Here is a 16,627-nt window from a genome sequence, read left to right on the forward strand (position 1 = left end):
GCATGCATAATATGAATGATATGAATGATATGAGTTATACGAATTGATAATTGATGCATATATATATATATGTGAATTGGTGTTGTGGATGCACAGGTAAGTATCAGGTGAGTTTTATGTTATTCATGTGAATCATTGATGATGTATATTATGTTGATAGCTCATAACCTGCAATCATGGTGTTAGTACTTATATTATTCACCTCGCACCGCACACTCACCTTGGATCCAAGTAGGTGCATGTCGTACAGACCATGAGAGGGTTCCGACTGATAGGTGACCTTAGATTATGTACACAGATGATTGATGAGAGAAGCACTAGAGCGTATTATTACACCATTCATGTCGTACAGACTACTTTAGGTAGTTCCGACTTATCTGCAGTGTAGTGCCGTACAGGTCACCAAGGTGACTCTGGTTGGATTGGATGTTGAGCTATGGAATTAACCGTACAGGACCAACTGCAGGGTCTTCGGTTAATTCATCATTTCACCTGTTATATTGATGCATCTTTATTCTGTTGTTGACGCTTATAGCATGACATACTTTCTAGTTTGATAAAGATTTGTGAATTGAGATATTTGAAGATTTATATGCATATTATATACTATTTTTTTTATGGGAAAGTATACAGGTTTTACAGTGAGGGGTTAGAAATGTTATTAACTGAAAGGTTTTCGAAAAAATTTGTTTTACTGACTCACTCAATTTTGTTTTGCGCCCCTCCAGGTTCTATATAGCAGAGCTTTGGTGGCCACGAGGAATCCAACGGTGTTCTGATAGAATTCACAAAAGTAGGACTCACCCTCGGATGTTTCATCTTAGTGATTGTATTTTTAAAGCTTCCAAACTGTGTAAATGGTTACGTCACTCTCACGTGACGGCCAGCATGCCGTCCTTCGGGACGGGGTGTGTCAATTTACATGAAGTTTAAACTTAGGGATTGGATGTCTCAAATTCCTAGTTTTTTTCTACGCAGAAATTCTAAATTTTTATGCTTATGAAACCAAACAAGGAAATTGATGCATATCAATTCATAAATTCTGACTTTTATTCAAATTTCAAGTTTATTTTCTTTATGCAAACACAGTGTCCATTTAGAAATAAGAAATTTCTGTTTATTTTTCAAGTTAATGCAACAACAACAACAACAAAGCCTTTTCCCACTAAGTGGGGTCGGCTGTATGAATCTTAGAACGACATTGCGCTCGGTTTTGTGTCATGTCCTCCGTTAGATCCAATTTTTCAAGTTAATGCAAATCCATAAAATTGATTCTGCTGGATATGTCATTTTGATCTGCAAAATATATACATGACTTACTTCGAACTTTGGGAAACAAATCAACAGCGGCAACCCCTGCCCAGTCGAAAATATGCCTCATCCAAAGTTGCTCAGTTCCATCCCATTTTTCTATAGTTCCAAGCCCTCATAAGTCACAGATGGAAGAACTGCTGCTGATCAAGAAGCACATGTGGCCCATTGGTGGTTTTGCGGATCACTCCCTTCCCGAAATACTCGGCGATCACAGAAACCCCATCCTTTGAACTTTGAACTTGCTGAAGAACAAATCCTGAATCGTGTAAATCGAAAAAGGAAAAGAAAAGGAGGTATCTCCATCTTTCCCCATCTTTAATTATTGTTATTTTAAACCAACGACGATATATTTTACACTAAAAATAGATGGGAGTTACACCAAGCAATATAATGAAAAATCTAATTTGTTATAGAATTCGTCGAAATTCAAATCTAAGAAGTGAGAGGAAAACCCTTTCATTTGCTTTTTCCTCGGTTAAGAAGAACTCAGTGCCCTTTTTTCTTTTCTTATTTTCAGATTGGGTTTTTCAGACTGCAGTTGTTTTGGGTAAATATGGTTGAATTCTGATGAATTTGTGCAGGTCAAGTTTGAATTAGTTTTTATACTTCCAACCGTGTTGAATTTGGGTAAATATGGGGTTCTTTATAATGTTCAACGAAATCGACCAAGGGTTTAAATACGAGGGATGTTTTATAGGTTTTAATGGCAGTATCATCAGATTTCAACATGCTCGAGAAGGCCTTGAGTGTCCAGGAGTTCTACACTGCTGCTGATCTCGAAATGTGGGGTTTAGAATTTGAACCCAAGCCTGACTCTCTCCTGATTTACTATTTGTTCAACAAGCTCATCGGAAAGCCACTTCCAACGGTAGAGATGATCAAACACCTTGTCTCCGGGAAGAAGAATTTTCCGGATCCCACTTTTATACCGCCGGGTAATTTGTTCTATTTTTTGTTGTATACAGTTAGCTTCTTTATAATTTGAAATCTTGTATGTATGCATATATATATTTATTGTATTTTAACCGTTATTTAATCAGAAAACTTCTCTTTTGGATCGGAAAAGAACAAAGCGTTCTTTTTTGTTCCATTCGTGGATGAAGAGGCTGATTCTTCCCTGAGGTTCACTGTTCGGGGGAGCTTTTGGCGGTTTTCTAGTGAGAAGAGTATTAACCATCTTCCCAATGGTGAAGAGGTTCGTATCGGGACTGCAAGAACCTTTATCTTTTTTAAGAATATACAAGAGGAGGGTGGTTATGAGATGGTTGAATATAAGCTTCTGAACTCTAAGGCCCTTGGAATCGATCCAAGGCTGATACAATCAAGATCGTTCAATGATCTGGTATATTGAACACTTAATTAATTTCAATTTCAGTTATAATTATTATGTTTGAACAGATAATAATTATTATTAATGTTAGTTTATAGTTCTTAATTGTTTTATTGATATTGCTTCTCTTCTCTGTCTTATAGCTCCAACTCTACTCCATCGTTGCCATTACATGCCATGACGGCAATTTGGAGAAGATCAAGAAGGGTATCGTGGCCCCTGCGCTGCTTACTGGTGGAGGTCATCAGATTATTCTGCCTCCCGATGCCGACATTGGAGCCAAGGGATCCATTGCTCCGCTTATCGACCACATCTCAGGCAACCCAGACAGCCCAGCTCCAAGTCCCGCTCCTCAACTTGGATTATTTGGACTAGAAACGGTTTCCATTCTTGCACGCACCACGGGGGCTGCTGGGGAAGCTTCCACCTCCTAAGTCAGCAAAATTTTTTGTAGTTATCAGACATGTTTTTCAATTTTGTTTAGCTGTTTGGTCGAGTTGTGCCTTTTGTGTTCTGCATGCATGATTGTGTTTGTGCAGCGAGACAAGAAAACTATGAATTTGAAACCGTGGTTCTGTAGTTTTGTTATGTTCAGATGTTCATTTTCTCGGTGAACCTTCGTCCTGCCATTTGAAATTCTTCACCCGGATCTTTCTTTATCCGATGTTCAGTTTTGTTAATTAGTTCTAACATTGAGCGCATTGGAGAATTCGGAATCGGATCATTAGGGTGAATTGTGTTATGGTTGGGAGTCCCCATATGGAGGGCAGGGCACACACCACACAGTTGTTTCAAGCTGTTACTGGTATGTTCCTCATCAGAGTGACCTTTGGAGGTGAATATGTGCACTGTTAATTTTGTACTTGCCATCTTTAGATTTGAGAATATTGTAATCTCAATTCTCTGATGGCATGCATGTATAGGGTTAAAAACGAAATGGTTATCTGAACCCAAAAATGAAAACTAAAGGTTAAAAATGAAATGATCGTCAAACGGAACCTAATATGGTCATTCTACAAAGATAGCAATTCGGAGAACAAGGGTCACTAGCCTTTCCATAATCACAATGCCATTTACTCCCGACTTAGAAATAAAATATCAAAGAACAATGCCATCTACTCACAAATTTCGGTTTCTTTTTGGAGTTAATGCAGATCCACAAAATTGTTTCAGGATATACCATTTTGATCTGCAAAAAATATCACTAACTAGAAAATTTTAGGAAACAGAACAACGGCAGCAATCCCAGTCGAAAAATGCCGATTGAAGAAAAACCAAAGTTGCTCAGCTCCATCCCATGTTTCTATAGTTCCCAGCCCTCATAATTCACAGCTTGAAGAACTGCTGCCGATCAAGAAGCACCTGTGGGTCCATTAGTGGTTTTGCTGATCACCCCCTTCCCAAAATACTCGGCGATCACAGAAAAACCATCCTTTGAACTTTTAACTTGCTGGAAGAACCGATCCTGATCTTTGGAGTTCTGCTCTAGACTTCTTTTTGTTTCGAGAACAGATTTGTATTCAGGAGCACATACAGGACACTCCTTCTCATTATCCCCGAGGCAACGCTGATGGAACGAGTGGATACACATAAAATGCACAGCTGGGAGATCGAGGGTGAAAGTGCATGCAGTGCACTTGCTGAGCTGAAAGATTCTGGCATTTGTCCTAAGATCCTGAATTTCGTTTCTCATTGCAGATGTGGTTTCCTGAACAATGAAAGGATTCATTAGATAACCTCTCTCACACGCACACAACCACACATTGTTTGGATTGAAACCTAAAAGGGCATGAAGTATAATTTTGTTCGGCAGATTTTATTTATTGACAAAGATTCAGATTTTATTTATTAACCCACACACAAAGTAATATTCTTATCAGAAATCATGAAGAGCACCATCATGTATCTGAATGTATCTTTCGTGACAAAGACTCAGCTTCACTTTCTGGGTTAACATGTAAAGAACTATTTTCATACCAAACATGTTTGGTAATTTCCGTTGTTTAAACCTTATTTTCTATTTTAAATTTCCTCAGATTAGTTTTTTACTCGCTAAATACTATGCCAATTTCCTACAAAGAACATTGGTTACAAGAACGTTGAAAGATCAAGTCCTACTATCCCTAGATTTGTGATGCACATGTCATAGCTATTTAAATTACTAAGCATTTTTCCCTTTTTTCTGTGCAGTTTCAGACCTAACTAGAATCCCATGCAACATTATCTGATACACTGCTTTGACAAGATTACACTCGTCATTCGTGCCATTACAAAAGTTTCCAAGGAACACGTAAATAAGAAACATAAAATGTTAACCAACTTTTACTGGAAGCAAGCGAAATGAACAAAAGAGGTACAATAAATAAATTCACAATGACAGCTGCAGTAAGGACTAACCTGATACTTTTCAATTGCTCGACGGTCCTCTTCGATCAGCTTTGATTCTTGTTCAAGCTTTCTGGCAATGTAATCCTTAATGACAGAGAGTGTGAGACATGGATTTCTGGACAAAGTTTGAAGAACAATAATAGGAGGCAATATGTCATCCCTTTCTATATATGTCAAAACTTCCTTCACTTCTTTGGAGCAATCTTCTCCAAGTTCACCAAAATATTTTAGCAGATCTGCCCAAAGAGTGGGGTCCCCACCCTTCCCTGAATCCCCTAGTCGTTTGCAGCAATCAATCAAACCCTCATGGTCATGAGCTTGCATGTAGCAAGCAATCACCTCTTTATACAGTTTCAATTTTTCATAGAGATACAACAGGCCTTCCTTAAATGCATTCATTTCACAAAGAATTACGGCAAGGTCAACATCATAAAGTGGAAATTCCAGGTCAGATGGCCATGCACTCTTAAGAAGTCGTAGCCCTTTCTGTTGCTTTTCAAAACGGTCCTTTTCCTTGTTTGAATCTTTGGTATCAGCAATCAATTTCCCATTGGACTGGCTTCTTGATGTTGCAGCTGCACCTGATCTAGCCCTGAGATTAAGATCTTCACCATTGCTAGCTTGTGATATTGATGGGAAGCTCAAGTCAGTGGACAAGTACAACTCCAAGAGCGTGTTATGGATTTCTACTTGTGCAGGAGAGTCCTTGACCTTGTCGGTATATTTTTCAAGAAAATCCATAAGCCAGGGAAGATGATGGGTGAAGATGTTGAGAAAATCAACCGGAGATGGCAACATTGTCAGGTATGAACCATTAGCGGCTCCTCTCTTGGATGATTCACCATCCTCAGTGCACAGCCTCATGAGTATCTCAATTGTTTCCACAGGCTTGTGCTCTATAAGAATCTTACCATACTCTTTCACTGTCACTCCAGCTTGGCTTGGTTCAAGGCTTGAAATATATTGCAAAGCTTCCTCATATCGGCCAAGATCTTCAAGTAAGATCTTTAAGTACCATTCGTGCTTCCCAGCCTTTTTAGCAACATACATTGCATGCTCATGGTAGTTGGTGGCACGGCAGACTCTTATTGCAGTCTCCACATCAAATTTATGTTCCCCAACACCATCCTCACTTTTAATGAACACATTTAGTTTGTCAACATCTTTCAATTTGGTATAGCAATTCAGTAGAAGAGTGGTATGATCTTTGGAAGCAAGCCCCTTCTCATGCAATTTTTCCAAGTAATTTGTAAGGTTGTAGATTCGTTGTGCATCTAGAAACTTCTGTATCACATAAGAAGGCTCGAGGTGACCAATGGTATGGATATACTGTGCCATTGCCTCATCATAATCTTGCTTGCTATATAGATGATCCCCATACTTTCTCAGCACTTCTGCAGTTGCGGCAGCATCCGCTTGCTGACTTTGAACAAGGTTGATGGCAACAGTATAAAGATTCTTCTTAAAGAGCATATCTAACTTGCTCTCCATATCCTTCTCCCCAATGCACAAAGCTGATTTGTCAGCCATGATAAGTATTATGTTACCCCATTCACAAAGCATGTGAGAAACCTCTTTGACCGCTAGGCTGTGAGCGATTAAACGGTTCTTCAAGTCATAAATGTTGAAAGTGTTGCTGTTATTTCTTTGATCTGCAATAACACAAAGAAGGTATCCACGAAACCACCCTAAAAATTTCTTTTCTCCTTCAAAAGCCCAACATGGTCCACGCCCATCAACTTCATAAAAATACACGGCCTCAGGTCGACCAATTATCAACTCCTGTCACAATAAGTAAATAAATAAAATGCTAAGGCATACAAAAACATACACCAACGGAAAAAGGAAGTAGAATTGCGTACCAAGCGATCACTCATTGCAACACTGTTCATATTACTTCCAATCTGATCTAGGGTTTGCCGCCTTGTGTTTGAGGGTTGATTCTGCAAGATGAACAAGCTCACAGAGGAAGGAGTTACAGCAAACAACTGAAGAGCTTGACCGTCCACTCTGAACCCCAGTCCCGTAATTGAGGACTGGCTCTTGTCAGAATGGATTTCCACCTGAAGCTTAAACCGGGTGATTCGTTCTCGAGCAATATCCCCTTTAATGCAGTAAATCGAACCATTATCCAAGCCAATAGCTATAAGCAGTATCGGAGGTGCCTCCTCTAGTACTAAAAATGATGTAATCTGCAGTAATAAACAATGACTCGATTCAAAACCCTATTGTCTCTATCAAATTCGGGGGTTCACAAATTCCAATGGGCAGAAATACTACCTTTGCTTCAGGAAATTGGTTGGTGAATATCCGCAATATTCCAATGCAATCAGGGCTCGTTGTGCTTGAGCTCGTGCCCTCGGACTGCATTCTATCCAGGTCGAAAACCTTGAGGCACATTGCCGATTGCTGCGGAGTAATTTGTTCATCTTCTCCAATTGTCACCAAATAGTTGCGTTGCTGATTTCACAACAAGAAGAGCAAAATTAACACACTTTTCACCTCCTAATCACTCTCTAAACAAATTAAAAACTAATCCTAATATTAAACATCAAAAGTTCAACAAAATTCCAATTTTCTCTTTTCCTGTTTTTCCGTTTGTCACATTTTCCCGAGAAACAAACAGAAAATGACCAAATCCAGACAAAATGTTGCGAGAGGAGGCTGACCTTGAGCTGCTGAAGGAAGAGCGCGGAGGAGGAGTGAGCTTGGAATCCGTAGCTGAAGTTGAGGCCGCGGTCCAGGAAGCTGACGGTGCCGTCGTCGCAGCCGATCACCACCTTCCCTCTGCCGCTCGAGCAACACTCGATCTTCCCTTCCACCTCCTCGGGAATCGCGCACTTTCCCGCCAATTTCTCCTCGAAGAACTCGAATTTCCTCCACTGGTACATTTCGAGAAGCTCTTTTCGGTTTTTTCAGCAAATTTAACGAGCTCCCCGGATCGGACGGCGCTGATTTCTCGAGCTGAGATCGGCGGCCAAAAGCCGAATACTTGGCGCCAAAAACTCAGAAAGACAATACCTTTCTCTCTCTTCTCTCTCTTCTCTCTCTCTCTCTCTCTCTCTCTCTTACCCTGAAATTCGTCTTCCTCCTTTTCTCAGGTAATCGGGTCGGGTTGTACGGCCGTCCCAGAAGAATAACGGTATTTCGGATGAGCAAGAAAGCGTAAACGACGCCGTATGTGTAAAATTATTCAGTTTTCTTAATTTGGGCACATTCTTGTAGAAGCCCAATTTCCTTCAGACATGGGTGAGAAGTAAGGCCCGTACTGAAACTACTAAAACCCAGTGTAAAGTGATTTTCGCATATCGATTTTCTCATGACAAGATATTATAAACCTTGTTGTTTTTTTTACTAATAATTGTTTGATATGAAATTTTGATTTAGTATCTATTTCGACTAAATAGAAATTAGGTATCACTAGACCAAATAATGTTGAAGAACTCTTTAATTTCCAGTTCACCTCCTTTGTACCAAGCAAAACTTCGAACTTATATATGAAATTCTAATTTTCAAAATAAAACTATTATTAACACTCTAAATAAGTCATTTTACATCCTCTTTTTCTCTTAATTTTTATGAAGAATGAGTGCTTGACATTAATTTTTTTTTTTAAAGTGCTTAGTAATAATTATAAAGTGACGATAACAAATTTTTTTTATAAAAAAAATAATATATAATTTACACCATAAAAAGAAATAAATATACGATAATTGCCGAAAAGAAACTTAAGAAAATAAATGATGTCCTGCATGGGAAATAAATGGGTCTTTTGACCCAGCATCACATGCACATGACGCGAGCCTATAGGGACTGTCCTACCACCTGGAGTCGTTGCTTTGCAATAGATGAAGAAGCCCGACACAGGGTGGACGCGTTTTGGTTTTAAGGGACATTGATAAAACACTCTACCAAATTGTTGCTAAACCTTCCATATTAGGAATTTTAATCACTTAATTTTAATCTAATTAGGGTAATAATCTTTCAACTAAAAATTCATTACCATCTGTCCCTCAACTCATTAAAACGTGCAATTATGGTCCTTTTTGTCTACTTTGTTAGAACTTTCGTCACAATTGGTCATGTGTCATGCACGTAAAGCTAAATCAAGGGGCAAATATGAAAAATCAAATAAGAAAAATTGTATCAATGGTCCCTGAACTTTACTTCAACTGAAGAAATGGTCCATCAACTTTAACCTAATTGGAGCAATGATCCCTCAACTTGAACTTGATTGTAGCAATGGTTATTCCAACATAACTCATTTTGATATAATTATGACAGAGTTAACGAAAATGATCATAGCTACACGTTTTCGATGAGTTGAAAGACCAATTCTGATGACGTTGATGAAAGGACTATAGCTACATGTTCTGATGAATTGAGAGACCATAGTAATGAATTTTTAGTTGAGGAATCATTGCTCCAATTTGATTAAAATCGAGGGACCATTACTACAATTTACTCTTAATTTCTAATCCCCAACTTAAACTTGTTACGTCTCATCTCGTGTTCTCGTGTTGGTTTGTGCCGTGCTAAGAATCTTGACAACCTAACAATGGTAGTTATAATGCTTTTATTGGAGCTAGTTAACCTTAGTGTTTGAAATTTTCTTTAAAGTGACAAGCAAGATGTTTGATGAAATGACTTGTGAAGTTCATTATAGGAGCCTCTTTACACGCCCTCGTTATCACAAATGCATGCCTCCACCACCACAATTAAACAAGTTATATATGGTCTAGGGTTTACACTAATCTCGTATCGTGTAAAAAATTACCACACAATCACGGTCCATTACAAATATCGTCGATATTGTTTCAACTTAACCACCTATTACTAGGTGTTGAGTTTTATCACTAAATGTCTTGATAATATTAAGGGTGAAAACTCTCATATATTAGTCGTATATTATTTTGTCATAACTAATGTTGGATCCTATTCTTCAACACGTCGGCCTCCTCATGAGCGGTCTCACAGGAGGTCACAAGGGAAACCAATTCGCACATCTAGAACTGGTCAAGTCATTATACCGAAGCTGACACAACTTTTTGAGAGCTTAGTCATCATTTAGGGACTAGAGTTAATGCAACTTTTTGAAGGCCTAGTCATTTAATATCTTAAGCAGTTAAGCTGGAGCTAGCGCAACTTTTATAAAGCCAACTTAAGGAGGCAAATTCGAGCCCAATAAATCAGACTAGGAAGTGTCGAAAGAATAGCCTGCTTTAATACATGATAAACTTTTTAGGCTCAGCATGGTTCATCACCAATATCACTGATATTGTCCAAACTTAACCACCTATTAGTAGGTATTGGGTTTTATCATAAAAGGTCTTGATGATATTAAAGGTGAAAACTCTCATATATTAATTGTATATTGCTTTGTCATATGACTGATATAAGATCTTATTCTCCAACAACTTCACGCTTTACAATTACGAGTACCAGCGCAACCATATACCATTCTATATCTTACAACAAAATCACAAAAAACACATCCAGGTCAGATTGCAACATGCATTACAAGTGGATTTTACCACATCCAGATCAGATTGCAACATGCATTACAATTGGAATTTATCGATCTGTCGGGTCCTTGCGGCTAGCTCAGATTAAAACCCTGAAACCAGTCATGTTTCAGTTTCAGCCAGTACCATCCTGATAAGGTTGCCCTAGACTGCCACTCAATTACTTGATGCTACAAAACATGAGCCATGCAAATAGCTAACAAGGCCAAAAAACATCAAAGTCAGCCGCCATCCATATATATATATGTATATTTACATATGTAATGCAGTAAATAACAAAGGTTGATCAAGTTGAGTGGAAGATATACAGATAGATATGATATAGTTGTTGTTGTGATCTTATCAAAAGTGGGCCAAACTTTTTCTGCTTTCTGCATATAAAGCTTTCACATCCCTTTTGCCTCTGTGTTGTGTATTTCTGTAGTCCTGTGTTGCCTGGAAAATAACACAAGTTAAAAAAAGCTAGAGATGATTAGTTGAACGCATGTGAAGAAACCATAATTTTTTAGTCCTTTCATCTTCTTTTTCTTTAATTATTATGGTATCCCAAACATTTCTACAAGAGCAGGCAAAAAGTTAAATGGTAGACTTGTTTTCCGGTTTTAAAACAGTACTTTAAGTTTATAGGTTGAGTGATTGAGTACACGTAAGTCTATGACGCTCAAATCTTCACTTTCTGATGATCAAAAGAAAACAAAATTATATCTCCCTGAAACTATTTAAGTATTGTGTAAGTTGATTATGGTGTTGTCATGTTGGTATAATTATTTATGTAATTGTGACATTAAGACTAATAAGTATGCTGTGCCGTTTAAATAATCATGATAGGCATGATTATCCTGATTATTTTAATTATTTTAATTATTTTAATGGGATTAATGGATTAGAACAAGCAAGTCCCAAATAAAGCCAGAAGGGCATCGGCTTCGTTCAATTTAATTATGTTGGCTGATACCGACTAGGGTGTCGATATCACATACCTCAATCATATTAAGGGTACCATGTACTTATCATATTCTCTTTGATAAATTAACATATTAGCCAGTCCTAATCAGTATTATTCATAAGTCAAATATGTTGGCTATAAGCTTCACCAAATATATCCTATGTGAAGGGGTTTTCTGTGCATATTTTCAAGTCTCAAACTTAAAAGTTGGTGTAAAACACATCATCAACTTAATACCAGAAGAATGTTATGATCAACCCACTCACTTATGTATCTTATTCCTAATTTTAATGATATTCTATTACAAAAAGGAAGGGGGATATTATACTCTAAGAGCAGCTCCAGTGGTGACCTAAAAGTATAGAGAATTGGGTTGCATTGCCTCCAACCTCCAAAACCCACGTCCAACGGCCCAAAAAAATGAAGGCCTATTGCTGGGCTCCACCAAGCTTATTGAGTTGCCTAGCCAACGCATGCAAGGCCTTGGGCCTGTTGGCAAGAAGCGATGTCATCATCACATCAAAGAGCAGACATAGGGCCCACCAAGTGTTTCACTACAGAGCCCAATGGTTCTTTATAGCTGCCTTTCTCCGCTGTTGGATTTCCAACAGTTTTCACATCTTGATCGTTTGATTTCGAACGATATTTTTTTTTTTTGGAAATTATAGATTTGTGTCACGTGACACCTGACGCATTTGAATTAAAAAAAATAAAAAAATAGAAATCGACAATCAAGATTAATCCAAAGGTAAAACAATCCAACAAAATACCAAAAAATTTCATTTTTTTTTAACAACACACTTAACAAACTTACAAAGATCAACCATTTCCTTCATTCGCCTTTCATTTTTTTAATTAATTATGCTTGTTTGTAATGCTATGCTTTGTATTTAAAATTAAATTATCAATGTTAAATTGGGAGTTTTATTTTCAAAGAAAAAAACTTACTAAGTAGTAAGTATACACTTACAAGGCATAACAAAAAATATATATATACATATATTTGTAAATAGTAGCCACCCTTGCCCTTGCCCTTCCTCTTCTCAAACGGGTGGACTTGCCCAAACACAATTACTGTTCAGAGGAATTTTACTGCCCTTGCCCTTGCACTCCTAAAACGGGTGGACTTGCTCTAAAAAGATGGGGGTTGGGTTAGGCCGCACAACTTGATATCAAATTCAACATAAATACAATATGCACCGTTATTCATGTGAATCGAACTTGAGACCTTTTACTTACAAGTGAAGATAATTATCAATAGACCATAATACTAGTTAGTTAATTCCAACTATTAAACCAACTTGTGTGCATATGTGACTGACCTCGACACTACTATAGTAGTGTTAACTTTTTATACAATTAGTTAAACCAAACCCCATAAAGTTTAAGAAAAACTAATGAAAATGGCTTGAAAACTTTGAGTTTTAATGATAAGGACAAAATAAAGGGTAAAGTGAATAGTACCAGGATTGACTTTTTAGTGTAAAAATGTGGTTTTTCGTTAAAGTGAACAGTACCAGGTGCTTTTCGTTAAAGTTCCCGTAAGTTTATTGTGTTTTTACAAAACCTCTTCATGTTTAAGATATCACACTATGAACTTATGAGTTCATAATAATTTCTCATACATGTCTATAATAACTATAAAAAGTTGACAAAGCACCAACGATCAGAACCAGCTCATGCACACTTGTATAGAGTGGTTAACACTCATCTATCAGCTCATGCACACTTGTATAGAGTGGTTAACACTCATCTATTAGCACAACTATCTTAGTAGTAATTGCCTTTGGATTGCTCTTACTATTCACTCTATACAATAATTAACACTCTATACTCACTTTCCTTGTCCTTGTCCTCACCGTCGCCCTTGCCCTCGCCTGCATATGTCAACATTCATTATATCACTCGCCCTTAGTAGTTATGAATGTTCTACAATTGTAATTAGTATTTTAAAATAAAAGAACAATATTTGAAATTACTAAAAACTCATTAGGCAACTTAATTAACAGAAAGTTCCCATTCAAACGGAAAAAAAAAACCTCCCATGAATTTCTCCATTTCTGAATCTAGATTAGATTCACAGGATCACTTTTTTTAGTTTTGTTTTTCACTCAAACAACAATATTTTGTGTATCCTCCTTTTGAATAGGTCGCACCCGATCAACAAAACTTTTTGTTACTATTTTACCCCTGCTCTTGTTTTACTACCCAACTAATTTTTCTTAGTTAATTTTAATCTCAAATTAAAAAACATATATCAAAACATATTGATATGCAGTCCAACATCTCGTTTTTCACACGTTACTATTTTACCCTTGCTCTTGTTTTACTACCCAACTAATTTTTCTTAGTTAATTTTAATCTCAAATTAAAAAACATATTGATATGCAGTCCAACATCTCGTTTTTCACACGATACTATTTCAGATTTCTATTATACGCTGCATGTTTTGGATTCAATTTTTGACACTTATGATTTATACCATAGTGATCATGAGAGGTTATCGACTCTCAAAATAATATACTATCATGACGAAACCATTGGTTAATCTACGTATAAGAAAAAAAAAAGTTTTCCCACTTGATGTTGTATCATTGCCGTAATAAATTGGATTATTGGAGTAATACAAATTGGCTTTTGTGCTGATTTTAATATTACAAGGTACAGTTACAAATTCATTACTTTTTGTAAAAAAAGTTTCTTCGAAAAGAAAATAAAAAAGGGAAAAAACTCAACCACTAATCACGGAGAAGTGAACTGGGTCTTTAAATAGGGACCCACGTATCGCCACATAGGATTTCTGCACATGATGACGCATGTCCCACATCAAGTTAGTAATTTAGGGTGCGTTTGTTGCGCCGGACTATCTTGGATTAGACTAGTTTCAAGGACTAAACTGGATTGGTTTAGACTAGACTAAGCTGGATTAACTTAGTGAAGCATTTGGTGCAATGTTGGACTAAGAAGCTAGATAATAACAAATTCTAATATTATATTATTTAATCTATAAATTATTAATATTTTATTATGATCTTATCTTTTTCTCCATCTTTTCCTACCATTTTCGTCCCACACTCTCCCTCTTTTTTTCCTCCCAGACCTCTCGATTCCTGTCTCTCTCTCATTCTCGGTCTCTCAGTTCTTCGTCCCACCTTCTCCCTCTTTTTTTCCTCCCAGACCTCTCGATTCCTGTCTCTCTCTCATTCCCGGTCAAGCTCCTTATCGATTCCAGTCTCTATTTCTCTATCCTCCCTCCCTCTCTAGCTATGCGCTGTTCGAACAAAAACCTCATGGCTCCATTTTTCCCGACGAGTTGCAGGTTTCCCGACGTGTTTTCAGGCCAACCCTAGTTGAATTGGATGAAGTTAGCACCGCCAAAAAATTCCTCACCATCCCTGGACCGAGATCTTAGCTTTGCATGCTCGAATCTGTCATGGATTCGAAGAAGCCCAAATAGGCCGAGACTTTCAGACCATTTTCCAGCCACATTCGACCACCTTTTGGCCTCGATTCAGGTAGAATCGTAATCTTGTCACTACCAGCTTTAATTTGGTATATTTTATATGAATCTGCTTTCGGTTTCTGGGTTTTTGGCTTTTTTGGGTTTTCTGGGTCTCTGACTTGGAGATCTTATGGACAGATGATAGGGAGGTGGGGAGAAAGACAGTGGGAGGGCAAGTTCTCAGGCGTGGGGTGAGGCAAAGTGAGGGGAAGCGGGGAAACGGGACTAGCAATCCCCTCCTTTTTGGGGGCTCTCGCTAAGCCCAGCTAACGAAGGATTTAGTCGGCACGAGTCCGCCTTTATCCCACTAAACTCAATCACGGCTTGCACCAAACATGGGTTATTAGTCTTAGCCAGTCCAGTCCTAGCTAAGGAGGTCAAATAAACGAGGCACTAAAGTGCACTCAGTCCTACGGTTACGATTTCACTATTTATCCACAAACACCAACGCCTGGAGAAAAACAAACTGTAACTAGCTGCCACATGCCACGTGGCGAGCATGCATATGGAGATTAGATTTTCGCACCCCAAACACCAACGGCGAGATTAAATCTAGACCGCTGATAGCACTTCACCTCACAGAAGTCCAGCGTTTATTGTGAAAAAGTGGAACGAGAAAAGAGACTTCAAAAGACCAATCAGATGTTTCAAGTGTGGAAAAGAAGGACATCTAAGTAGCGGATGTGACAATAGAGCCGCTTCAGGATATAGATGTGATATTTTTAGTCAAACTAAAATTGACTTAATGGATATTAAAACTGCTGAAGATTTAGAGGATGATCCCTCTATATACTCGATAGTATCAGAAGAATTCGTTGATTTGAGTAAGATTAATCCAGAATATGAACCTGATGACAGTAACGATGAAGCAGACTCAAGATTAATATCGGAAATGACACCAGACACTACTCTAATGAATACCGACCATATGGATATTCAACAAATGAAAGTACTCATAAGACCAGATACAGATATACCATTAGACACTAGACTTTTAAAATATCCTTGTAGACATGAATGGAAAATAGGACCAGGAGACATTAATAATGTGTGCAAAGCATGCATGATATCAGTACAACTGAAAGAAAGAGCAAAATGTTTTAAATGTGGGACAGAAGCATGCATGCTGCATAGTATGTATAGAAACTTTATTCGAAATCACATTACGAGAAGAAGGCCCAAAAACTGAAAGGACGTACGATACAATACTGGAACAGAGGTTGCATGATATGGATAAAAAATGGACATTAACCCAGACAGTAATCCAAACCTTAAAAGAATGGAAAGAGACTTGCAAGAATTTGCGGGAATAGAAACCGTCGGGATTAAAAGATAAAGAATACGAAGCTCGTTTATTAGAATTCCAAAAGGAGATTCAAGCTAGACAGAATAAAGGAGTATCATTGAATATGAGTTCATTAGAGTCACCATTAAGTTGTAACAACCCAAATACGCTATCAGCACCTCAAGTTAAATAAAAAAATTTGGTCGATGGACAACGGGAAGTAAGTGTGATGGGATTAGTAGATACTGGAGCTACCAGTTGTGTACTTGATATGTCTCTAGTACCAGAAAAATACAGGAAAAGGGCAAAATATCCAGTACAAAATCAAGGAATCGAT

General features: G+C 37.7%; 2 protein-coding genes across 4 annotated transcripts; one reads left to right on the forward strand and one right to left on the reverse strand.

Moving 5' to 3' along the window:
* Positions 1-1,305: 1,305 nt before the first annotated feature.
* On the forward strand, positions 1,306-3,259 carry LOC126634601 (uncharacterized). Of its 3 annotated transcripts, none has more exons than XM_050305132.1 (4): positions 1,306-1,607; positions 1,832-2,249; positions 2,355-2,656; positions 2,788-3,259. In XM_050305132.1, the coding sequence occupies exons 2-4, from the start codon at positions 2,018-2,020 to the stop codon at positions 3,076-3,078; spliced, it is 825 nt and encodes a 274-aa protein (XP_050161089.1). In that variant the 5' UTR covers positions 1,306-1,607; positions 1,832-2,017; the 3' UTR covers positions 3,079-3,259. The 3 variants fall into 3 exon arrangements, with proteins under 3 accessions (XP_050161089.1, XP_050161090.1, XP_050161088.1); XM_050305133.1 differs by having other exon boundaries at positions 1,896-2,249; XM_050305131.1 differs by having other exon boundaries at positions 1,307-1,607; positions 2,012-2,249.
* Positions 3,260-3,696: 437 nt separating this feature from the next.
* On the reverse strand, positions 3,697-8,201 carry LOC126634600 (vacuolar protein-sorting-associated protein 11 homolog). The gene is made up of 5 exons (XM_050305130.1): positions 7,702-8,201; positions 7,313-7,492; positions 6,895-7,224; positions 5,042-6,814; positions 3,697-4,352 (listed from the first exon to the last, which is right to left on the reverse strand). Exons 1-5 carry the CDS (start codon positions 7,921-7,923, stop codon positions 3,996-3,998), a joined length of 2,862 nt encoding a protein of 953 aa, XP_050161087.1. The 5' UTR covers positions 7,924-8,201; the 3' UTR covers positions 3,697-3,995.
* Between the last annotated feature and the right edge of the window lie 8,426 nt (positions 8,202-16,627).

Source organism: Malus sylvestris, chromosome 9 (genome assembly GCF_916048215.2).
Source record: "Malus sylvestris chromosome 9, drMalSylv7.2, whole genome shotgun sequence".
In the NCBI taxonomy this organism is placed as follows: Eukaryota; Viridiplantae; Streptophyta; class Magnoliopsida; order Rosales; family Rosaceae; genus Malus; species Malus sylvestris.

What these genes read in the sequence shown, in the direction of transcription:
- LOC126634600 (XM_050305130.1), bottom strand. Translation starts at nt 7,923, where the DNA reads ATGTACCAGTGGAGGAAATTCGAGTTCTTCGAGGAGAAATTGGCGGGA. An exon ending in TCTTCCTTCAGCAGCTCAAG is followed by an intron (nt 7,493 to 7,701) that starts GTCAGCCTCCTC and finishes TTGTGAAATCAG; the next exon opens with CAACGCAACTATTTGGTGAC. An exon ending in TTGCAATGAGTGATCGCTTG is followed by an intron (nt 6,815 to 6,894) that starts GTACGCAATTCT and finishes TTATTGTGACAG; the next exon opens with GAGTTGATAATTGGTCGACC.
- LOC126634601 (XM_050305132.1), top strand. Translation starts at nt 2,018, where the DNA reads ATGGCAGTATCATCAGATTTCAACATGCTCGAGAAGGCCTTGAGTGTC. An exon ending in TCCCACTTTTATACCGCCGG is followed by an intron (nt 2,250 to 2,354) that starts GTAATTTGTTCT and finishes TTATTTAATCAG; the next exon opens with AAAACTTCTCTTTTGGATCG. An exon ending in CAAGATCGTTCAATGATCTG is followed by an intron (nt 2,657 to 2,787) that starts GTATATTGAACA and finishes TCTGTCTTATAG; the next exon opens with CTCCAACTCTACTCCATCGT.